The sequence below is a fragment of the Manihot esculenta genome, chromosome 16 (assembly GCF_001659605.2).
Source record: "Manihot esculenta cultivar AM560-2 chromosome 16, M.esculenta_v8, whole genome shotgun sequence".
NCBI lineage: Eukaryota > Viridiplantae > Streptophyta > Magnoliopsida > Malpighiales > Euphorbiaceae > Manihot > Manihot esculenta.
Window position 1 is genome coordinate 18,218,151 of NC_035176.2, and position 25,021 is coordinate 18,243,171.

The 25,021-nt window shown below is 36.3% G+C and overlaps 2 protein-coding genes across 9 annotated transcripts in view; one reads left to right on the forward strand and one right to left on the reverse strand.

The window, feature by feature from the left end:
* LOC110602956 (CBBY-like protein) overlaps positions 1–17,614 on the forward strand; it is a 36,902-nt gene extending 19,288 nt beyond the window's left edge. For 2 of the 3 annotated variants that reach the window (XM_021740576.2, XM_021740577.2), the window contains 4 exons: positions 7,997–8,151; positions 8,256–8,340; positions 11,189–11,332; positions 17,062–17,383. In XM_021740576.2, coding sequence (XP_021596268.1) covers positions 7,997–8,151; positions 8,256–8,340; positions 11,189–11,332; positions 17,062–17,164 — 487 coding nt within the window. In that variant the 3' untranslated portion in view covers positions 17,165–17,383. Of the gene's footprint in view, positions 1–7,996; positions 8,152–8,255; positions 8,341–11,188; positions 11,333–17,061; positions 17,384–17,470 lie in introns of those variants that run through there. The other variant, XM_021740578.2, reaches the window with a different exon arrangement.
* A 116-nt stretch (positions 17,615–17,730) lies between these two features.
* Positions 17,731–25,021, reverse strand: part of LOC110602955 (protein ROOT HAIR DEFECTIVE 3 homolog 2) — a 66,451-nt gene continuing 59,160 nt past the window's right edge. For all 6 annotated transcript variants that reach the window (XM_021740570.2, XM_021740575.2, XM_021740574.2 and 3 more), the window contains 8 exons: positions 23,631–23,755; positions 23,254–23,516; positions 23,078–23,174; positions 22,824–22,994; positions 19,206–19,310; positions 19,029–19,126; positions 18,795–18,891; positions 17,731–18,231 (listed from right to left, as the gene is read on the reverse strand). In XM_021740570.2, coding sequence (XP_021596262.1) covers positions 17,941–18,231; positions 18,795–18,891; positions 19,029–19,126; positions 19,206–19,310; positions 22,824–22,994; positions 23,078–23,174; positions 23,254–23,516; positions 23,631–23,755 — 1,247 coding nt within the window. In that variant the 3' untranslated portion in view covers positions 17,731–17,940. The remainder of the gene's footprint in view (positions 18,232–18,794; positions 18,892–19,028; positions 19,127–19,205; positions 19,311–22,823; positions 22,995–23,077; positions 23,175–23,253; positions 23,517–23,630; positions 23,756–25,021) is intronic.

Sequence of the window (25,021 nt, forward strand, 5' to 3'; positions counted from 1 at the left end):
TGGAAAACCGAGGCATACCAAAGAGACTTATTGGAAGTTACATGGTCGTCCCACTAGAGGTCGTGCAGGAAAATGAGGTACCTCTAGAAATCAAGCTAATTTAGCAGAAACTGTGGAGGAGCCCTATAAGGAGACAACAACGACTGAGTTTCTTTCCCCTAATGAACTTCAAAGTCTCAAGCGCCTCTTGTCTCATATTGACACTTCTTCATCCTCTGGTGCCACATCTAACTTTGTAAAGTCAGGTAATGCTTCCTCTTTTAATAATGTTCCATGGATTATCGATTCTGGTGCGAATAGACATATGACAGGCTCTTCTAAAGGCTTTCTCAATTATTCTCCTTCTCTAACCAAAGATAGTGTCAGAATTGCTGATGGCTCTTTTACTCCCATATCCGGAACAAGTTCTGCCAACATTAAATTATCATCTGTCCTTCATGTTCCCCACTTTCCTGTCAACATTTTATCTGTCAGTGCCATCACCAATGCTCTTAACTGTAAAATTGAATTCTTTTCTGATCATTGTGTTATTCAGGATCTTCGCACAGGGAAGAGGATTGGCAATGGTAGGCTACATGATGGCTTATACATGTTGGAGAGTGATCCGGGTTCTTCGATATCTCAAGCCTGTTTTGGAGAAAATAAGGATGTCAATCGGGAAATAATACAATGGCACCGGCGGTTAGCGCATCCATCATTTTTTGTCTTAGAAAAACTTTATCCTGATCTGTTTGCTAAAACCCAGTTTGGCTCTTTATTTTGTGATGCTTGTGAGTATGTTAAACACTAGAGCATCCTATCCTTTGAGTCATAGTAAAAGTGAAATTCCTTTTGCAACTATTCATTCTGATTTTTCGGGGCCTACTCAAACTGTCTCCTTATCTGGTAATCGATGGTTTGTCATCTTTATTGATTGTTGCACTCGAATGACTTGGGTCTATCTGATTAAAGCTAAAAGTGATGTCTTTTCTTGTTTTCAATCTTTTCATAAGATGGTTTGTAGTCAATTTGATACTAAAGTGAAAATTTTGAGAACTGACAATGGAAGAGAATATATGGATAGTACCTTTTCTGCTTATTTGGAGAGTAATGGGTTAGTACACCAGACTAGTTGTCCTTATACTAGTGCTTAAAATGGCGTTGCTGAGAGAAAAAATAGGCATCTATTGGAGGTAGCTCGATCTCTTATGTTCACCATGAATCTACCCAAAGCATATTGGGGAGATGCAATCCTTGTATCTGCTTACCTTATAAATAGAATGCCTCTCAAGACCCTTGACTTTATGAGTCCTTTGGCGATTCTACAAGGAAAGAATTCATATGTTATTCCACCAAAAGTATTTGGGTGTGTTTGTTTTGTCCATACTAGGGCGGTAGGGAAATTGGACCCCAAGACCCTTAAATGTGTGTTTGTTGGGTATTTTCCGACTCAGAAGGGATATAGGTGTTATCACCCTCCCTCTAGAAAATACTTAGTCAGTATGGATGTTACCTTTCGAGAAACTGAACCCTACTTCAATACCATCCACTCACCTCTTCAGGGGGGAGAATAATGAGCAAGAAGAGGTGATCCCGAATTGTGTGATTTTGGATAATATGGTTCAACTAGAGAGTTTGAGTTCTAATTGATAGGGGGAGATGTACAATCAGAGAGAAAGAATTGGTCGTTTGGAGAAACTAGATTTGAGAAGGTATTCAAGGAGAGACAAGGCAGAAGAAGCCATTATGCAGTCTACTCAGAGTCAAGAATCTTCTTCTGGTGAGTTACCCACAACTCTTGAATGCTTCAATGATTTAGATAAATTGATTGCATAAAGAAAATGAGTCAGATCTTGTACTAAACATCCTATTTCTAACTTTGTTTCTTATGAATCCGTGTCTTCTTCCTATAGAGCTTTTGCCTTGTCTATTTCCTCTGTGTCTATTCCACAGGATTGGAAGAAAGCTCTTGCAGAACCCAAATGGAAGGAAGCAATGATTGAAGAGATGAAAGCATTGGCTAAAAATGAGACCTGGGAGCTTCTCACTCTTCCACCTGGAAAGAAACTCATTGGCTGTAAGTGGGTGTTCACAGTGAAACACAAATCTGATGGTACAATCGAACGATTTAAGGCCAGATTGGTTGCTAAAGGTTTCACCCAAACCTATGGAATGGATTATCAAGAGACATTTGCTCCAGTTGCAAAAATGAATTCAATCAGAGTTTTGTTATCTTGCGCGGCCAACTTGGACTGGGACTTACAACAGTTTGATGTGAAGAATGCTTTCCTCCATGGAGATTTAGAGGAAGAAGTATTCATGGAAATTTCTCCTGGGTTCGCTGATGAGAAGACACAAGGAAATGTGTGCAAGTTAAAAAAGGCTTTGTATGGGCTAAAACAATCTCCCAGATCTTGGTTTGACAGGTTTAGCAGAGCCATGATGTCCTTTGGTTACCAACAAAGCAATGCTGATCACACTCTGTTTATCAAACATCATAAGGGTAAGATCACCCTTCTTATTGTGTATGTTGATAATATAGTGGTGACAGGTGATGACAAAGAGGAAATGGTTCAACTAAAGAGGTTGTTGGCTCAGGAATTTGAAATCAAAGATCTAGGAAAACTGCATTATTTTCTAGGTATCGAGGTGGCTAGATCAGAAAAAGGAATTTTCATCTCCCAAAGAAAGTACATTCTGGATCTTTTGGAAGAAACTGATATGATGGGGTGTAAACCAGCAGAATCTCCCATTGAAAGTAATCACAAGCTGAAAGTAGGAACTGGTGAGTCCGTGGATATTGGAAGATATCAGAGATTGGTAGGAAGGTTGATTTATCTCTCACACACTCGACCGGATATAGCCTATGCTGTTAGCTTAGTCAGCCAATTCATGCATGACCCTCGCGAGACTCATATGCAAGCTGTACTTCGCATCTTGAGATACTTAAAGTCTGCGCCAGGGAAAGGGCTTCTTTACTCCAAACATGGTCACCTCCGAATTGAAACTTTTACAGATACAGATTGGGCAGGATCTCTCGATAACAGGAGATCCACCTTTGGTTACTGCACAGTTGTGGGGGGAACCTTGTCACTTGGAGGAGCAAAAAACAAAGTGTTGTTGCTTGGTCAAGTGCGGAAGCAGAATACAGAGCAATGGCCCAAGGAGTGTGTGAACTCTTATGGTTGCAGAAGTTATTGGAAGAGTTGAGATTGTCCGAGAGAGACAAGATAACCTTGTATTGTGACAATAAAGCTGCTATAAGTATAGCACAAAATCCAGTCCAACATGACCGAACGAAGCACATTGAAATTGATCGGCACTTCATTAAAGAAAAATTAACAGGCGGTGTCTTGAGCCTAGTTCATGTGACTTCTACTGAGCAACTTGCGGATGTGTTTACTAAAGGGCTTAACAACAAGATCTACCATAATCTGATTTGCAAGTTAGGCATGTGTGACATCTTTGCACCAACTTGAGGGGGAGTGTTGAGTTATTTGCTAATCCTAGCTGATTCTAGGGATTTGATTTGATCTGATTAGGATCCTTAATTATCTCTGTAATTATTATTTGATTATTTGCTTCCTGTTTAGATATGATTCTTTGTGTATAAATAGTCATGTAGACCAATTGTAAAGATTAAGAGTGAAATACAAGAATACTCAAAATTTTCCCAAAATTCTTCACCTGTAATGACAATATCATCAACATAGATCACCAAGTAGATGCATCTATTGCCATTATGTCGAAAAAACACGGAATGAGACTTCGAGACATTCCAATCTGTTCAACTACAATGCTAAATCGTTCGAACCATGCTCTCGGAGACTGTTTTAGACCATACAATGAGCGTCGAAGATGGTATACTAAGCCTGAATCCCCCTGGGGACGATTTTCTGCAATTTGAGAAGACTAGGATGTCCCAAACGGTTATGAATAAGCTTAGCAGACGTGGTAGAAACAAAAGCAACTGGAGAGGTGGAAAGGTGGTACAATCCTTGTGACTCAGATCCTGTTCCAATCATTCTCCCAATACTCCGGTCCTGCACAACAACAGAATCAATAGTAAAGGTTACTGAACAATTAAGATTTTTGGTCAATTTGCTAACGGATATTAAATTATATGGACATTTAGGAGTGAACAAGATAGTAGTTAAGGAAATAGAAGGAAGAAGTTGTATGTCTCCTATTCCTCTAACTTGAGTTTGTGAACCATTAGCTAAGGTGACTTTAGATGGTGTAGAAGGTGAAACAAGAGTAGAGAAAAGATTGTGATTACCAGAGATGTGATCAGAAACACCAGAGTCTAGCATCCATGGACCAACAGGTGAAGACTTAGTTAGACAAGCAAAGGAATTACCGGAGTGAGCAATGCTGGTAGATGGAGGATGAATTGAAAAGACAGGTTTAAGAGACTCAGAACCTGTATTGAGGGTATTTTACTTCTCAGACATGTCGAGAGAAATTCTGAAACAATAAGGGATCGAGTAGGGACTCGAATCTGCAAAAAGGAGCTGAATCTGCCAAAAAGAACGCCTATGAACAGTAAATTTGACGACCGGACCCACTGGACTGGAGTCGCTGGCGTCGGGCGATGCTGGAGGAAGAGTCGTCGGCGTGAAACGGTCGCTGGAGGATGGTGCATGCGTCCGCGCGTGGATGAAGGACGTGTGAAGGCGAGCTGATCTGATGATTGGACCTACTGGGCTGGGGAGCCGGCGCTGGGCAAAGCTCAGAGAAGAATTGCCGGCGTGAAACGTTCACTAGAAAGTGGTGCACGCGCCGGCGCGTGGCCAGAAACAAGCTATGCGGGGTGGCACGTGGAGGCGAGTCTAATCATACTAGGTAAGAAAATAAATTAATTCTCTAATTATAGCCTAATCATATCACAATCATATCACACAATCATGTCCCTAATTATCACTATAAATCTAGGTTATTTACAGAAATAATCTCAACATACAGAAATAATCTCAATAGTGACCTCCAAGAGGAGGTGTATATGGAGCAATCACGATGGTTTATTGCTCAGGAGGAGTATGGGAAAGTCTGCTATTTGAAGAAATCTTTGTATGGTTTGAAGCAGAGTCCCCGTGCATGGTTTGGCAAGTTTAGTGAAATTGTTAAAACATTTGGGTTGAAAAAAACAAGTGTGACCATTCAATCTTCTATAGAAATTCAGATACTGGTATTATTCTCCTTATTGTATATGTTGATGATATTGTCATTACAGGGAATGATAGTACTGGGATCTCTTCTCTCAGAAACTATTTGCATGCGAGTTTTCATACCAAAGACTTGGATCAGCTTAAGTATTTCTTAGGAGTCGAAGTCTTGAGGAGTAAAAGGGGAATTTTCCTGTCTCAAAGGAATTATATCCTTGACTTACTTGCAGAAATTGGGAAGATGAGAGCTAAACCATATAGCACGCTAATAATTTCTAATATATGTCTTACAAAGGATGACGGAGACTCTTATGATGATCCACAGAGGTACAGGAGGTTGGTTGGAAAGCTGAACTATCTTATGGTGATGACTCGGCTAGATATTGTTTTTGCAGTAACCGTTGTAAACCAGTTCATGTGTGCACCTACGGTGAAACATTGGACCGCTCTAGAACAAAATCTATGTTATCTAAAAGGGACTCCTGGACTCGGTATACTCTACAGTGATCATGGGCATACTGCACTTAAGTGTTTTTCTGATGGTGACTGGGCGGGATCCAAAAGTGATAGAAGGTCGACTACAGGCTACTGTGTATTTGTTGGAGGAAACTTAGTGTCTTGGAAAAGTAAGAAGCAAAATGTGGTATCCAGATCCAGTGCCGAGTCAGAATATAGGGCTATGGCTCAATCCACTTATGAGATTCTGTAGATAAATTATCTACTGAAAGAAGTTGGTATGGATGTAGTGTCAGTAGCAAAACTTTGATATGATAATCAGGCTGCTCTTCATATTGCTTCCAATCCAGTATACTACAAACGAACTAAGCATATTGAAGTTGATTGTCATTTAATTTGGGAGAAAATTCAAGAAAATTTAATCTCCAACAGTTATGTGAAGACAGGAGAGCAACTGGGTGATCTACTCACCAAAGTTTTAAATGGATCTCGAATAGAATATCTTTCTAACAAGTTGGGCATGATAAATATCTATGATCCAACTTGAGGGGAAGTGTTAGAGTGTGAACATAATCTGTACATAATTATAGGCTAATTGATTGATAGAGGATTTTTAAGGGTTACCTTAACAAGGCCTTGTAATCTGTATATATATATACTTACTTCAATGGAGAAATTTCCTGATATTGTCCAATTATTTCTTATCTTATTACAGAGATATCTAGGAACCTCATAAATCTCAAAATATTTACTATACTTCCTGAGCCATCCTCAGAAATCTGAAAATATTTACTATACTTCCTGAGCCATCCTTCAGGATCTTGCCCTCCAAAAATCGGCAAATCCATCTTCAGTAATAGCCCACTCAAATACCCCCTACACCGTACCTCTACATGGGTTGCTTCTCCTCCATATTCACGAGGTATTGTTAGAATTCCTGGAGATTTATTAATAGTCAAAGGGGGATTGGAGTTTACCTGGACTGTTTCGGTCTCCTTTCCTTTTTCACCTCTTTGCATCATCTGCAATAGCTGGTTCAGTTTGCTACTGATTTTAATTTGTTCATTCCTCGGATTGATCGTGCAGTCGTTGTTTCTCCACACGAACTTGTTCATGTTGGCGCTGTTGTTCCTTCTGGAATGTCTTAAACCTAGCATTATAGTCGAAGTTCAACGTCTCAATCCTTTGATTTAGTGCCAGGATTTGTTCCTCCATCAAAATCATCTCCACTTCTCCCACTGATGGTGTTTGGTTTCTTTTAGTGCTTCAGCTCATCTTTTGCTATAAGGGTCACTGGGCAGGATCTATGCTCTAATACCGGTGTAAGATACTAGTTAGGTAAATAAATGAAACATGAATCAAACAGTGAATATGCACAGTAATGAGAAGAAGGTAGGGAAGAAGAAGAAGAGAGGAAGGAAGAGAGAAGATAGGGAATGATAGTATATTTCTCAAAAAAGTTGTTTTTGTCCTTTTCCTTGCAATATATACTTACGCTATCATAACAGAATGCATAACAAAATCAGAATATTCTTTAATGGAGATACTAAACCACTTTTTGTCCAGCTCATCATTCCAAATAGCAAATTCTTCTAGAACGTCTTCTTATTTCTGCGATGGTATGTGACGTGAAGCTTTTGAATGAACTAAAAGGATAATTATTTTCAATAATGAAGATTTGGTTTTTTTATTTTTTTATTTTTTAATTTTTGTGTTTATCTTTTTCTCTTTTGCAAAATGGGTTATGCATATATTTAGAATCTGAACTTCTATTCGAGGTCCCTTGTTGCAATGTTGATATGCACAAGGGTTTAGTTCTGCTTAAATCATCTATGTTCCAGTATGATGAAAGCATATTTTGCAGGCCCATCCCCCTCCTCCCCCTCTGCCGTCTCTTAAAAAGAAAAAGAAAAGAATTTTGGTTCTGTTATTCTTCTCTATTCCTCCCCTCCCCCACCCCAATTCTTTTCTCTAGTTACTTGCTCCCTTTCTTTTAGCTATGTATGATGCTAGTATTTGAAGTCATTTGCTAACAAGTAATTCCCGACACCAATAATAGTGTTGCTACTAACTTTCATGACCTCCACTCCACCAATACTTTTCTCTAATTACTAGAACTTCAAGTAAGGTCTTGCATGCTTCAACTTCCATAGACTTGATTCTAGTATCAGGATTAGCTCTGAGGACTCGCCTAATCTCATTCTTCAGTTATGATCTGGAAAAGCTACTTTGGTTGGTCAATTGGCGATCTTAATGGAGTGTGCCATTCTTCAATACTGAATTAAGTGAAATATATGTATCCTTGAACCTTCTGTAAATTAGTCACGATTATGCATCCTTTTTTGGGTATAAGTGGAACATTCTTTTTATTTCTTTTAATTTATTGAAATTGTTAGATCCATCGTAGACAAGCTTGGGCATGAAAGAACTTCAAAGATAAAGATTGTCGGGAATATGGAAGTGGAAAAGAGTCTATATGGCCAACTTGTGCTTGGTAGTGGATTGTTGTCTGGTATTGATGAGGAGCTAGCTAAGGAGGCAAGAAAAGCAGGTACATCCTAAACCTGGGTTGGATTTTACATATTTGTTAATAATTTTCATTTTTTCACTGCAGAATATTCTACTAAAGGAGTCTGTTCTTGCTTTCTGGACCAGTTTCTGCTGAAAAACAAAAGATAGCTGAGGAGGTTGCATCAATGCTGAAGTTGAGTGTTCAGATTGATACTAGTTCAACTGAAAGGTCAGTCCACATAAGTCCCTTATCCTTTTCACTGTCTTCAGAACTTCTCTTTTACTAAATCTTTTGTGGTGCATAGTGATGTCCTGAAATCCAGAGAATAGGATTTTAGTGGTTGTGTCTAAGCTTGGATTGAATTAGCTTAGCTTCGCCCGGTCCGGAGACCCCCCTGCTTGTGATGTATAACTGCCTCTCTGCTACATTGCCACCCGTCCTTGTCACTCAACTCCGTACGTACGGAGGTGTCAGTGTTCCACTCCACGCTAGGCGGACATTTAATTCCCCCAGAACGCATGCGGTTAGGGCTGCGAAGTGACTGGGCCAGCTATTCTCCTTCACGTCACGTCATCAGGCTGGATTACTTTCTGTCGGACCCGGGCTTATGATAGGCCCGGCCTGTTCATGTGTTTGGATCAGGGCTTGCGATACTGGATCGGTCTGCCTAAGGAAAGCCTGATGTGCTATGGGCATGCCTTCTTCTTCAGGGCCTGACCTTGTCCCTAGGTGTAAAAAGTTTGGCGGTCATCAAATGCCTTTTTACCTTCTCAGCAGTTATTACATGAGTGATGAGGGGGTAAATCCCTAGGACCCATTATGACCGCGCGGCCCTCAGCAGTTATTACAAAGCTGTATTACATTAAGATAAAATAGTTCCTTATTTATACACATGAATTGTAATCAGTGCCTCATTATTACAATGGCGTTGAACTTGTGGATTCCCTCTAACTAATTCCAGTTGTCCCCATTCCAAAATGATCGTTCTTCTCCACTGGAAGATTCTTCTTGAGCCCCTTTCTATAATAGACTTCTAATGAGCTGGATTTTTGACCCATGTTCCTTCCTTTTGGGCTTCTGCTATCACATTTGTAAATGGTTTATCAGACGCCTTGGTCTTGCTTGAAACTTGATCCTAGGTGCCAGTGAGACCTTGCTGTTTCAAGGTACTTTTTGACGCGGAACCCTATGGCACAAGCCTCAAACCCACACGCACAAGTAGATATGGAATCCAAAGATTTGATAAACCCACCTCCTATGGCACCCCACACTTAGAGAAGATGAAACACCAATGATTGAAGAATTTAGATGAGAATCTGACAAACGCCACAACGAATAGTTGATAAGTTAGTCAAGATTCTTGGTGCAATTGATGAAAGCAAATCATCACTCTCACTCAACGCAATATACGCTAAAAGCATGAAAAAGATTCTGAAAATTTTGATTAAAAGCTGCATCTTACAAATGTTTCTTATCCTTATATAGTAAGGAGAAAACAAATAAAACCCTAAGACACTTTTCTTAGGCCTGACTTAACACATAAGGCCCAAGCCCAATCACACACTAAAATAACGCATAAGTATTAAAACATAAGCTCAAAATATGGCCCAACACTCTCAAACTTAAAAGATAAAATATTGCTAGAATACAAGCCCAAACAAAACTAAAATAAAACAAATATTTAAATAATACAACATAGCAAGCCCATCATAATAAAACTGAATCTTCACAAAAACCTTTCTTGATCTTCACTTTAGGCTTCCCTTTGTGTAGTTTTAGCCCATAGGTTTGATTAGGCTCCCTAAGCCTATGATTGCAAGTGTTGCACCAAATCTGCCCCATATAAGTTGAAGCACACCCCAAATGTATATGGATCATATAAATATGATTTTGAACTCTTTTTAGATCCATTTGAATCATATAAGTTTGCTCCAAACTAATGTTAGAAATTTGCCCTATTGAATCCGTATCACTTTCCTAGTGGCCAAAGGCTATCTGTCACAGCATCAAAGTCCATTTTTCATGGCTCCAAAGTCCCTTTTGTCAAAACTGAACTCGAATTGCCAGAACTTTGCTGATTGGATCTCGGTCATTTGTGGTGTTTCTTCGTTGTCTAGTGTTCAATCAATGCCTGGTTGGTACTAAATGAAGCTTGACGGCTGCATGTCACAATCTTTGGGTTTGATCGTCCAAAATTGCCGCCATTTGGCTCGTATCTGTTTGAAAGCTGCATGAGAGAGGAGGCTTAGTCTGGAGTTTGAGGCCACCTCTAGACATGCCACATATCAGAAAAGGGTGAGAGGAATTGAACATGGAATCACATTGTTCAAGGTCAGGGTCATTGGAAAGGACACTTGGATATTTTTGCCACCTTCACACACACACACTCCCTCTCTCTTCTCTAGGTCCACAATGTTCATCATCTGAGGGATGCAGCGGGGTGGGGGGTGTGATTGTGGCTTGACTAGAGCTTGCTGGTGGTCTAGTGAAAGAAGATGAAGAGGGAGAGAGGAAGATTGTCCAGTACATCATGGAGTCGGATCTCATTTTTTTCTTTTAAATAATATTAAAACAATAATGGTATGATTCAAATAATAAGAATATATATATATATATATATATATATATACAATCCAAATAATAAGAACACACATGTAGGACAAAAAAGTCCAAATGTTGCTCGAATTCATTTCTATATCTAGAACTTTAAAACAACAAAGCCAACCTTACTAGTCGTGCAATTTCGGCCAAAGAGCTAAATTAAATTCTGAAAGTTAGCAGTAGACTGAAATATAATCTTTGCTTTTTTTTTGTTTTATTGACAAAATAATCTCTTAAATTAAAATTTATATTAAAAAGTAAATATATTTTACAATGTAGAAAAATTTAAAATATATTATTTACAGAGTCAAATATTAAAACAGATTCTACAGCATGAATAATAAAGCTACAGTAATATGCACAGTAAAATAATTCAAACCTTTAGCTCGTGTGTCACTCTTGGGTGTTAAATTTTTAGTTAATCTATTTTCCTTTTGACATCCTAATTTGTTTTGATGTATTGAGGGTTTCCCAGCCTTGTGAAGATCGTAGCTGCATTGCGTGCTGCTGCAGAGTATGCTGGGGTGCCTGTCAACAATTGTGTTCTTATTGCTGGAAGCCAATCTGGAGTGGCTGCAGCCGGGCAAATTGGCATGCCCTGTGTTGTCCTTCGGAGCAGGTAAATGCTTCTTTCTTATTTTGTTCCTACCAATTTCTTCAATAACTTGTATACTTCCTGGTCTGGTCCACTAGCCTCTTTTTCTTTTTTTTGTTTTTTTTTTATATATATAAAAGTTAATGAATAATGTATCATATCATTGGCTAGGCAATATATAATGAATTAATTTAACGGTCCACTTTAAATCACTTGGTAATACTAATGCCTTATCATTGCAATGGGTAGCCTGCTGCTAATGCCTTAACTAACCTCTCCTAGATTTTTATTATGCATTAAATTCAAGAGATCATACAATATATGATACCATTGGATAATTTCTTGCTATATCAACAAAATATGAATAATTTAATCTCCAAACACATTTGCTGTTATCATGTTCCTCGTTTTAGTTTCCTGACAAGTTTTGTTCTTCTTGTTATGTATCATATCTTATGTGACTTTGTCTGCTCAATATTACTTTTCTTTTCTTAATGCAATTACTAATAAACTAGAAGGTAAGATGTGAGAAATCTTAGTGAGAACGATTTGTCATGTGCACAGCCAGTTCTGGTTATTGAAAGGTTACTATGGACTTAGGGGGGCCAAATACCCTTGATTACCTTTATCATATAAAGTCATATTGCCAAGCTTTGTGCCATTAATTCTGTAGATTATAAATTGAAAATTTAATGTTAAATTAATATATAAAATTAAGTGAACTATATTTAGTTGCAGCTAGTATAAGATGCCATTAATTATCAGTCTTGCTAGCTTGCCATCGGAGCTGGCTGTTCAAGGCCTGTGGTAAGACTTACTGAAGATGTTCGAGAAATTCTAAGCTTTATTGATTCTCTATGTCAGTTACATATAATGTAATCACCTATTTATACACAAAGAATTGAATTTATGTAGGAAGTTTATACAAAAAGGCAACAAAATTAGCCACAATTTAGGACCTAAGAACCAACAATTAAATCAGTAATCAAATCTCTACAATCTTCTAAAATAGTCAACACTCCTCAAGTTGGTGCATAGATATCACATATGCTCAATTTGCAAATAAGGTGTGATAGATCCTATTGTTAAGCCCTTTAGCGAACACATCGCTTGTCAGAGGTCACATGAACTAAGTTCAAAACATCACCTGTCAGTTTCTCCTTAATAAAGTGTTGATCAATTTCTATGTATTTTATTTGATCACATTGAATTAGATTTTGAGCTATGCTGATAGTTGCTTTATTATCATAGTACAAGGGTACTTTATCCTTCCTCAACAATTTTAATTCCTCCAATAATCTTTGCAACCAAAAAATTCACAAACTTCTTGAGCAATAGCTCTATACTCAACTTCAGCACTTTGATCTAGCAACAATATTTTGCTTCTTACTTCTCCAAGTAACAAGATTTCCTCCCACAACTGTGCATTTCAAAGGTTGATGTCCTATCATCTGGAGATCCAGCCAATCTGCATTTATAAAGATTTTTATTTGGAGGTGACCATGTTTGGAAAGAAGACCTTTTCATGAGGCAGACTTTAGATATTACAGAATGTGAAAAGCAACTTACATATGAGGCTCACGAGAATCATACATAAGCTGGCTAAATGCATATGCTATGTTTGGTCTAGTGTATGAGAGATAAATTAGTTTTCCTACCAATATCTGATATTTGCCAATATTATATCACTCACTAGTTTCGCTTTGTAGCTTGTGATTGTTCTCAATAGGAGACTTCGTTGGTTCGCAACCCAACATACCAGTCTCTTTCAAAAGATCCAAAATATACTTTCTTTGAGAAATAAAGATTTCCTTCTCTAATCTAGCAACCTCAATTCCTAGGAAATATTGTAGTTTTCCATATCTTTGATCTCAATTCCGAAACCAAAATCTTTTTCAATCGAGCCATTTCTTCTTTGTCATCTCCTGTCATCACTACATCAAAATAAACTATAAAAAGAGTTTTCTTACCCTTGTAATGTCTAATAAACATGGTATGATCAGCATTACTTTGTTGATAGCCAAAAGAAATCATACTTCTGCTATAACTATCAAACCATCTAGGAGATTGTTTCGGTCCAATATAAGGCCTTCTTCAGTTTGTATACCTTTTTCTGTGTTCTTTCATTAGCAAATACAGGGAATCTCCATATACACCTCATCTTTTAAATTTCTATGGAGAAATGCATTTTTCACATTAAACTGCTTTAAGTCCCAATCAAGGTTCACTCACAAGATAGCAGGACTCTAGTTGAGTTCATTTTAGCAACTGCAGTGAATGTCTCTTCGGTAATCCACTCCATAAGTTTTGTAAATCCTTTAGCAACTAATATAGCTTTGAACTTTTCAATTGATCCATTAGCTTTGTGTTTCACAGTGAACTCTCATTTGTAGACAACAAGTTTACTTTTAGGTGGAGGGAAAACCAGCTTCCAGGTTTCATTCCTAGCCAAAGCTTTCATTTTTTCTATCATTGCTCCTTTCTACTTAGGATCTTTGAAAACTTCCTTCCAATCCTATAGAATAGGCACATAAGAAATAGACAGGCAAAGGCCCTACAGGAGGGAGATAATGAATCATAAGGGAGAAAGTTAGAAATAGAGTTTTACTGAAAGACCTAACTCATTTTCTTTGAGCAATTGGTTTACTTAGATCATCAATGAATTCAAGGATTAGAGATAATTCACCAAATGGAGAAGAAGAAGATTCCTTATAGGGGGTAGGCTGCACAATGACATTTTCTACTTTTGTTTTCTCTTTTTGGATATCTCCTTAAATCTGGTTTATCTTGATGCCCAATTATCTCTCCCTATCAATAGTAGTCTCCCCTGTCCACTAGAACTCTTCCCTTGGGTAAAAACCTCTAGTCATTAAACTAGGAACCACAGGAATCACTTATTCTCTCATTACTCTCCTCCTGAAGGGGTGATTGGGTGGTACTAAAGTAAGCTTCAGCTTCTCTAAACATAATGTCCATTTTGATAAAACATATTCTAGATGAAGGGTGGTAACAATTATAACCCTTTTGTGTAGGAGAGTACCCAACAAACATATATTTAAGAGCTACTTTCAATATATGCCTACTTTTAATTCCAGTAACACCATTTTGGGCAACAGTATAAGGACAACTAGTTTGGTATAGTATCCCATTAAATCCCAGATAAGTAGAAAAACGATTATCCATATACTCTGTGCCATTATTAGGTTCTCAAACTTTTATCTTAGCATCAAATTGAGTACAAATTATCTTGTGAAAAGATTAAAAGCAAGGAAACACATCACTCTTTGCTTTATCAGATAAACCCAGGTCATTCGAGTGGAACAATCAATAAAAATAACAAATCAATGATTACCAGATAGTAAGACAGTCTGAGTAGGTCCTCGGACATCAGAATGGATAGTCATAAAAGGGATTATACTCCTATTATTACTCTAAAGATAAGAGTTTCTTCTATGCTTAGTAAACTCATAAGTATCACAAAACAAAGAATCAAATTGAGTCTTAAAAAATAAACAAGAATATAATTTTTGTAAGACAAAAGAGGAGGATGTCCTAACCACCATTGTATGATTCCTAATTGACATTTTTATTCTCTCCAAGATGAACTAGAATCTGAATGTCCTTCCAACATATATAAGCCTTCTTACAGTCTACCATTGTTAATCTTCTTTCCAGTTTGAAGGTCCTGAAAAATATCATTGTCGGGAAAAAATTCAATTTTTTGCAGTTAAGGGCTTTGATAAGAGCATTAACGGATAAAAGATTACTAGGAAAGTGAAGAACATGAAGAACAGAGGTAGCTTTACAGTTGGAGTACAATAATAGAACTGGTTCCAGAGATAGGAGTAAAAGAGCCATCGGTTCCTAATAGTATTTTTGTTTAGATATGGAGGGTAATTAAGGAAGCCTTTAGAAGAGTATGTCATGAATCTATTTGTGCTAGAATCAATAATCCATGGAGCAGAATTAAGAAACAAAATGAAAGCATGATGAGAAGCACTTACATTACTCTCACTAGTCACTTTCATGTCTACCATGTGCTAGGGCTAGGAAACAACAATGAAACAAGCACAAGGGAATCCAAAAACATCATATCTAAACAAAAGGAAGAGGTTGCGCAAAAAGAATCCGTAAAAAAAAACCCAATAAAAGCTACAAACACCAAGAAGTCCTAAGCCAACACCAAGATGACCAAGAAGCAGCAGAAAGTGGCTGAAAATAAGCCAAAAAAAGCACCTACGACGCCTGAGAAGAAAAATCCAATGGAAACAGAAGTTCACGTGCCGGCACAATGGCGCGTGAGGATCACACGCGCGAAGATCCATTGCTGAAAGCTGGGGATAGGCCGGCGATGCTTGCTGCTAGTGGCAGTGAGGCAAGAGGAGTTTCCTAGGTGTGACAGCACCAATTAAGGGAGTTAGGGTTCCAAAAACCCTAAAATTGAAAGTAATTCAAATTGATATCCTAAAATCAGGTTTAGAGCTCTGATACTATGAAGATTTTTGAGAAATTCTAAGTTTTATTGATTCTCGATATCAATTACATACAATGTAATCACCTATTTATACACAAAGAATTGAATCTAATCAGAAACTTTATTACAAAAAAGCAACAAATAAATGAGCTACAATTTAAGACCCAAGAACCAGGAATTAAATCAGTAACCAAAATGCTACAGTCTTCTAAGGCAACACCTACGTAGTCACAATTTTTTTTTTTTTGTTTCAGCTATCAATTATGTACTTTTCTTCAATATTCTATTGCGATATATCTATTTCGCGAAGTCTGCCTTTGTATTAGATGCTTCTTCGGTAAAATGTTATTGCTACTATATATATATGTTGCACCTAGTTTATGTTCAATTTCTCAAATGAAATTTTGGGATTAGTACAAAGCTTCACAGTATCAGGTAGATTACAATATCACTCTTATAGTTTGAAACATTACAAATTGATTTGTAAACTAGTTTGTGATTTTAATTTGAATCATGGTAAATTTTTTCTTTCCTTCATTTTTGACCAATTCTTTCCTAAAATCTTACAAATAAGGTGTTTAAAGAGAATAAATACCAAATCTATGTGCAATAAGGTTTTTAGGACTTAACATATTCTATCCGTTTGAAATCAAGAATTTTACAATTCAATTTGATTGATTGTTTTTTTAATTTTTTTTTTTTTAAGTTTTGTTTGAAATGAAAAAATTAATTCTTTTTTAACTTAAAATAATTTTATTTAAAAGATATTGAAATCCTACATGATCTTATTTAAAAAATTTTTATCTTTTATTTTTTGCAAAATGAATCATTTAGTTTTGCATTAGGAAGGACAAAACGAGGCAGAATGGGGGGGGGGGGGGGTAGAATTTCTGGAAATTGATGATAATGACCTGAATTCAGTTCGATTTAGCGTCATGCCATAATAACTTCTAGAATGATTAAACCATGTTTCTAAAACTTATATGAAATTGCTTACTAAACCATTTCAGCATCGGTGCAAAGTTCGTGTCAAGTAAAGCTTCTTGTATTGGTGATAAATTCTAATCGATTGTAAATAATAAAAAAAAAAGTGGAGGGAAATTACAAATATTAAGTTTGTATTAACTTTTTCAAATCATTTGTGGTTCAAACTGTAGTGTTTTAATTGATATGGATAATAATGTAATTGATTACTATCATACTTGTTTGTCTCTTTGGTTCATCGCTCTTAAAAGTTTTGTTTTGGTTTTGCTTTTTCTATCATACTGCCTGCCAGCAGTTTGACATCTAGAGCTGAGTTCCCTTCAGCAAAAGCTGTAATGGATGGTTTTGGAGGGACAGACCTGACTATTTCAAAACTGCGGGCGAAGCTGTATTCATGAGTGCTTTTTGTTCTCATCATATCTGAGCTGTAATTTCTGTTCCAAAGCTTAATAAATATTTGAACAGACTTGGGGAAACATAACGATGATTGTATAAATTTTTGTTTATACTATTTTGCAATATTTAAGATCTAAATTTCGCTTTTGTAGGGACAAGTTGCATCTCTTATTTTCTCTGATGTTTGTATAACTTTTTGTATTGAGAAATCTATTTCTCCAGAGACTATTTTGCATTATTTCACATCAAAATTTCCCTTCTCTGGGGATGAATTGCATAGCTTTACCTAATTTTTAATACTGTTGCAGATAAATACACCTGTAGATCCAAGACAACACATCTGTACACATCTGTACTTATACAATCTTGACAATTATAACCGGATTACCTGTAGAACCAAGACAACAGAGGACAGAACAAAGTCTCATCCAATCATCAAAGCTTTTGAAGGCTTTTATCCAGTTAAAATGCAGAGGTTTTGGCGTTAATAAAGAATGCTAAAATCTCTTGGACTTGTCTCCATCCTAATTACTCAAGTCAAGATGCAGGAAAATGGAATGCAAATATCTGTGTCCAAACAAACAGTAAATACCCATTTTAGATGTAAATGCAAAAAAGTTGCAGCAACCCTTGTGCAAACATTCTGAAACATTCTGTCAGGCACAATGAGACTGAAACTTGTTTATTACATAAATCTGTAAAAAAAAGTAGACTTCCCAGTAAATTTCCTATAAAGGAATCCCCTAACCTCAAATACACATTTTGCACAATTCTGTTCCTATCCAGAAAATTTTCCCTCTGGAACTTTTTCACTTCTCCTGCGTGTCAAGTGTGGACTTGAGTATTCAATACCATCATCAGATGCTGAAACATTTGAAGAGACAGAGGACTCGGGTATCATGCTCGATATTGGATTTGGCCAGTTTTCATTCTTGAAACTCTGAGAATCCAGTGAATGTGTTCTTGGAGCTTCAGAAGCTGGATGCCCTTGAGCCTCTTCAGCAAGTCGTCTTAGAAGATTCATGATGGTGGGAAGGAACCTTGAAGAAATGGAAAGTATCCCTGCCAACTGTCAATAAAAGAAAAAAGGAATAAAGACACTCCATCTGCATATGGAAAAATAATTATAAACTCACTTCAAGATTTCCAATTCATTTGTTTCATAATCATCAACAGTTGTCAGCAGTATGCTGATGGCCTGGAATTTTATTAGGACCAATGCTTTTAAAGCCGGAGCAACTAAAGACTGGTTCACAAGTTCAATTAGTTCAGCCAGTTCTTTTTTTTTTTTTTTTTAATTTTAAACAACTATCAATAGTTTTCACGGTAAAAAATTAAAAACAAAATCATACTGAACAGTGTGCGTCAAGTTCCTGGTTTAACCTGTTCAACTGGTAGGTTGGTCCAGTTCAATTTGAGAAAAGGTGGTGTGATACCATTTAAGCATGTATACAATAAAGAACAAATTCAGCATGAGAGCACATTTGGCTTCAATTTAACGCATAATGAAACTAAAATTCTGTATTGAGTAATAAATGACAAGTTTATTCTATCATAGACCGTTAAAACAGTTGAATATAGTAACTGAGAAAACACAATATGCATTCAAAGCCAATCTTCTTTTACACTCACAGTGCCATTTCGGAACTCTCTGGTGATGTCCATTTGTACCCACAACGCTTTTGAAAGTAAATATACGACAAACAGAATCACGAGATAAAGCGGATTCCTGTTTCAATAAAAGACATGTCATCAATTGCATATATTGTCTGGACGAAAAACAAAAAGGAAATGTAAGAAAATATAAATTTTCTTTTAATCAGGCAACAAGGACAGGAGTTAAGACTTTCAGTCAGCAGTAATTACTTTAACAGAAGCATGAATTCATTGAAGCCTAGGACAATCATTGCTACAATTGCCCATGTAGGGGGTAACCAGTTGTTATTGCGTTTATGATGAGCCTCCTGTCAAAAATACAAGAATCATTTTTAAGAGAAGAAGATGGTAAGTAAAAGCCATATTACAAAGGTGGAAATAATATACCTGAATGGAAATTGCTTGGGTAACTGCATACTCGGTTTCTGTTTTGAACTGCCTCCATAATGACTTGCACTGAACTGGTGTAATTAGTGTATCTTTTGGAGAAACCTGTGTTGCATTGAATTTTGATGAGAAATCAGCTTAGGCAATTAGATATGAATTCTCATAACTAAACCATTATATGAAGGAAAACTTGTGCAAAAAGGTTTGGGATTTTTTGTAATTAGTCATTATTATTATCATCAAGAAAAAATTATTCTAAAGCGGGCGGAGGCTGCTAACTCGTCCATTAATGAGGCAAGCTAGTAAGCTGTCCATTTTCATTTCCACTAATTGCCCTCTTTCTTTGTTGGGCTTAAAAAGAAGTTAGAGAAAAACAAGTAATTAAAAGAAAAAAAAAATCAATGAGGTTATTAAATGCCCAAACCTTCTCTATTATTAATGATATGATCATTCTTATTGATCAATTTACTTATAGTTTTTAACAAACTTGAAATTTTAATTTATTAATTTGAATCAGCTTCAACAGCCAAATTTAAGGAGATTTCATCATAATGCATTATGTATCCCAAGATAAGGAAATAAAATGCAATGCGCATGCACTGATTCAATAGATTCTCAATGATTAAAAAATTTTTATCAGGGGAGATTTGAAGGGACACTTGGGTGGCAGCAAGACGGTTATGACCGGCTGCATGTAAGGTTTGGATATGGGAGTAAGAATTAGGAAGGGACGACCATTCTAGAATTGCGTTGACGCCAAAATGCATTTTTCAAATAGAGGGAGTCACAGTTGTTTATCTTTAAGAATTGAGGCAGCCAGAGTCAAATAAACTTCTTTCTTGCTAGAAGACAGGACAAACCTCTGTATAAGAATTGCGAAGTTCTCTCTCACGAGGCTTTACATACTCAACAGGCTAGTGAGCTTAGATGGAAAGATAAAAAGCAGACTGAAGGAGAAAATGAGATTAATGCAACCTATAACTTGATGGTGAACCCAAAAGACACTTTGACAAAAAAAAAAAAAAAAACTATTTTTTTGAAGTCGAATGAACTAAGCTCAAGACACAAGATAGCAAAATTCTGATTATATTCATCTTTGCAACAAGAGAACAAATGTCTTTTGGTAATCCACTCTATAGGTCTGAATAAATCCCTTAGCAACTAATCTAGCCAATAACCTTTCAATTGAATGGTTAACTTTGTAGTTTGTACTTAGTAATGAACACACATTTGCAACTAACTAATTTCTTTTCAGATGAAGGATTCATTTGCAGAAAGGGATTATCAAAAGCGCTGTTGTTAGTCCTAAGAGTAACTTTCCTACCTTTGGCCATTTCAAAATGCAAAAAAATGTAACTGTTGAAAATAACCCAAGGGTCAAAAGAATAATCAGGTCACCGGTACAGGTTGGTCAGAGGTGCGATGGAAAGGAGAGGGGGATGGAAAGAAGCACAGGAGAATGACCCACGCATCAACACACGGAAGAGGGTGCCAAAATTGTGGTGGCATGTGTTGGTCGGGACAGTGATGCAACACCGGGGATAGGCCAGAAGTTTGATGGGCAATCTTCTGGTATAGGCAATGTCAGTCAACTCCCTTGGTAGAGCTGCCTAGAAACTTCACCTATATTAAAACTGAAGAATGTGAACAGTCACAGGAACTCCATGCCAAAAAATATTGGCAAAACTCTCATACCATGAAGAATTTTGGGAGAGAAATTTTGAAAAGTATTGTATTTCTAATGATTTTATAGAGCTAAATACATCCTTATTTATGCAAGAGGAATAAGCCTAATTCGGAAATGGTAGAGATCTAATTGTAGAAATTATTAGTTACCTTTCTTGTAAATCTTCCTAGTTAAGCTTATTACAATTATTAGCTCTGTAAATTGATCAGAAATACAATTCAAAAATTCTCTCCCCAAAATTCAACATATTCCTAATTAGGTGTATTGCAAATGTTCCTAATTAGATTGTTTGTGAAGCAAATATTCCTAATTAAGTTGATTCTTTACGCATAAATACCTAAATCTTATAAAGATCAATTCAATTGAAATAAATATAGAAAATTCCTCCCAAAATTCTTCATACCATCATCTCTCGTGAGTGTTTCATGCTTTAAATGCTACCCCTAGTGATACGAGCAAGGAAATAATACGATGCTTCAAAGATTTAAAATGGAAAACTCCAAATCATGACAAATCAAGTTACTATCGCTCAATTCAAGGCTTACGATATGAGAGCTATATTTGGAAAGTATGGGAGAATAAGGAAACAAGCCACACTCTTCAATACATGTGAACGCGCAACACAATTTCAGATCACGGAATACATATATGACCAAATTGCATTTATGCCAATTTTTGTTATTTTGGTATTTTAATATTTTGTGGAATTTGTTTTAATTTAATTTGGCCTATATTAGAAGCCAAATTCGTGCAGCTCATTTAAGAAGGAGATTTCTCCAAGATAATTTAGGAAAATGATCTTTAATGTAATCCAAGTTTGACTATTTGACTAGATACCCTTTCTATAATGTAATTACACCTTCCTACAATACAATTAGGATTTGAAGGCTATAAAAACACCCTTAAGGTAGCAGCCACAAGAAGCAAATGAATAAAAATGATGTTATGAACAATATTTGATTCTTCTCCATTATTAGCAACTTATCAAGGTTTAACCTTGTGGCATTCTAATATGGATTTCCTCCATACTTAGTTAACTTATCAAGAATTTCTTGTGGCGTTCTAATATGGATTTCCTCCAAACTTAGTTAACTTATCAAGAATTTCTTGTGGCGTTCTTGAAGCTGGAATCACTTGATTATCTATATTTCTAATCACATTGGTTGGTTAGAGGTGTGGTAGAGCAACCTTCGCTTGATTATCTATGTTTCTAATCACATTGGTTGGTTAGGAGTATAGTAGAGCAACTCTTCTAGAATATATCTTTGCTTTGTTTTTTTATCAAGTTGTGTGACGGAGTTTTTTTATCACATGTTGATCCTGGATTCCGCATCACCTAGATGTGAAAGGGGCGCGTTAAGTATTCCACATATGCTAATAATGTGGATGACATGCCTTTTAAAGACTAGGGCAATCTTTACTCTTGAGATAGCTTTAAGGGTTAAGTTAGGACCAAGCCCATTTACTTAACAAGCTTTACATAAATATAATTAGCTTCTTCATTTTATTAAATTATAACAATTCATCTCCTAATTTATTTTTAAAAATGGTATATATTAATATTTCAATTGAAAAATAAAATCCATAAAAATCATACAGTTATGAATGATCCATCTAATTTTTAAGAACAATGAACCTAATGTTAACATTTAAAACTACTGCATCCTAAAAAATTTAGGAATGGAAATTTTTAAATCAAAGCAAATTAAATAATTTGATACTGAGAGAACATGTATTCATGATCATATTATTAAACAAGGCAGAATGGGCATTTAATAATCTCATTGATTGTCTGTTCTCAAAATTACTTGTTTATCCCTAAACTTTTTTGAGTCCAACAAAAAGTGAGGGTAGTTAGTGGAAATAATAAATGGAAATCTTACTGAACTAGTTATCAGCTCCCTCTGTATGTATAATTCAATAACCATTACCTCTTGCCATGTGCTTGATGCAAGGAGATCTGAAGTAGGTCCTACGCTTCTATCTTGACAAGATGAAACAGCGACGGTCCCATCCACTAGAGAGGAAAAAAGTGCACTCTCAATTTTGTCTGGCTTCTCATCCAAGCGTATGACTGCCATTACCGATAGAAGTTTCAAAGACTGCAACAAACAATTTCAAGACATTCAGAGATTGCAAAAGTGTCAAAAGCAATTGCACTTCCTTGAGAATCTCAATGGTTTACAGCAGCACGTGCTTCCTTTGTGATTGCCCTTATATCTTCTTTTCCAGTCCAAACCCTCGGCATTGAATCATTGTCATGATTGAAAACTGCAGAGAACCTGAATATGCTCCAAGAAATTAACTGACAAAGCTGTTTTTGGACAGAAAAGGAAAAAGAAAAATAATTATGTTCTCTACCTATCCTTCATGCGGATCAGAACTTTCCCTGCTTCTTCTCTTGCTTTTTTCTCAACTATGTTTCTTGCATACTCCCTCATATTTTGTACAACTTTGTCAATTGTAGCCTTATCCAACTCAAAACTGACAAAATCGGCTGTCAATCCTGATACAGCAAGCTCCATCTCATGTTCAAGAAGTTTTCTTATTGAAGCCCACGTGTCTTTTCCACCAGCTTCAAACAGAGATTCTACAGGTTCTGTTAGTGCATCAGTGAGTTGTTTCTGCAAATCAGTAATGTAATAAGATCTGTTGTTACCTTGCTCGCAGTTAAGAACAGTGAAAAATATACTCCCCTGACTGAAACCATGGATCACAACCACCACCTAGCAACTTACCTCATACTTGTTTATCATTACTGACAACTTCAAATTGCGTACAGATGAGGCATGTGCCTCGATATCATGACGAAGCTTCTCCCTCACTTTTGAAGCATCCCATTCGACCTGTCTTATGGAAGCATCTGAAGGAGACATAAAAGGTCACTTGCCAAGCTGAGACAAAATAAATAAGCAGACAACATATTTTTATCATTTATAGAAAGATCAACTATACTGAAAGCATGATAAGATGTAACAGTTGTCCATATGGCCATCACCATCATCACTACTATTATTGTCATCATCATCATCTCTTTCTAATACAAAATGCAATCTACAGAGCTATAAGAGTAATTAATACTCTATGAAAAAAGTAAGTGGCCCTTGCACCATTTGCACCTTGTAATTTTTGAATTTCCCATGATGCCCTTAATGCATTCTACAAAATTCATCGTACATTATTGAGGGAAACCAGGACATGGATGGTCACTCGCCATGCAGAGGCAAAATGAATAAGCAGACAACATATTTTTCCCATTTATAGAAAGATCAGCTATACTGAAAGCATGATAAGATGTAACAGTTGTCCATATGGAAATTATCATCATCATCACTATTATTACTAGTTATTATTTTTATTATTATCACCTCTTTCTAATACAAAATGAAATTTACAGAGCTAAGAGTAATTAATACTCTACGAAAAACTGGCCCTTTCACCATTTGCACCTTGTAAACTTTTGAATTTCCCATGATAATGCATTTCATAAATTCATCCTACTTTTCGTCTTTATTCATTTACTTTATTCTCATTACCAATATTAACTTTCTTTTTATCACCAAATTACCACTTTCAAGATCTTCCACAAGGTTAATAAAGCATTTTGTAGTATTGGCTTTTTCTTGTGCTAATAATTCCAGTATTAATTAACTTCAAAATAATTACTATCCATTTCTACATCTACACTATATAAAATGGAGTACTTAGTCTCTCTTCCTTGCCTTCTTTAAAATGAGAGTTTTCTCAACTTGGAAAGCAAACTCGAGCTTTTTTTCCCAAGCCGATCAATAATAGACCACTTCTATATTTGACATTGTTCATTCAAATATTTGGGATCCAAGTCGGATTAGTACAATTCTGAAATTTCAATATTTTGTTACTTTTATTAATGACTATTCTCGTTACACTTGGCTTTTTGTAATGAAAAATTATTCCGAGTTGTTCTCTGTTTTTTAATAATTGTTAAATTTGGGTCAGGCCTAACTCACTCCAAAAGTTAGCTCAAGGGGGAGGATTGCCTATACCTCATATAAGGAGCACATTACCCCTTTCCACAACCGATATGGGATTCAACATCCCCCTCACGTCCAGAATTTTTACTGATGCGTGATACATTTATGAAAGGCCC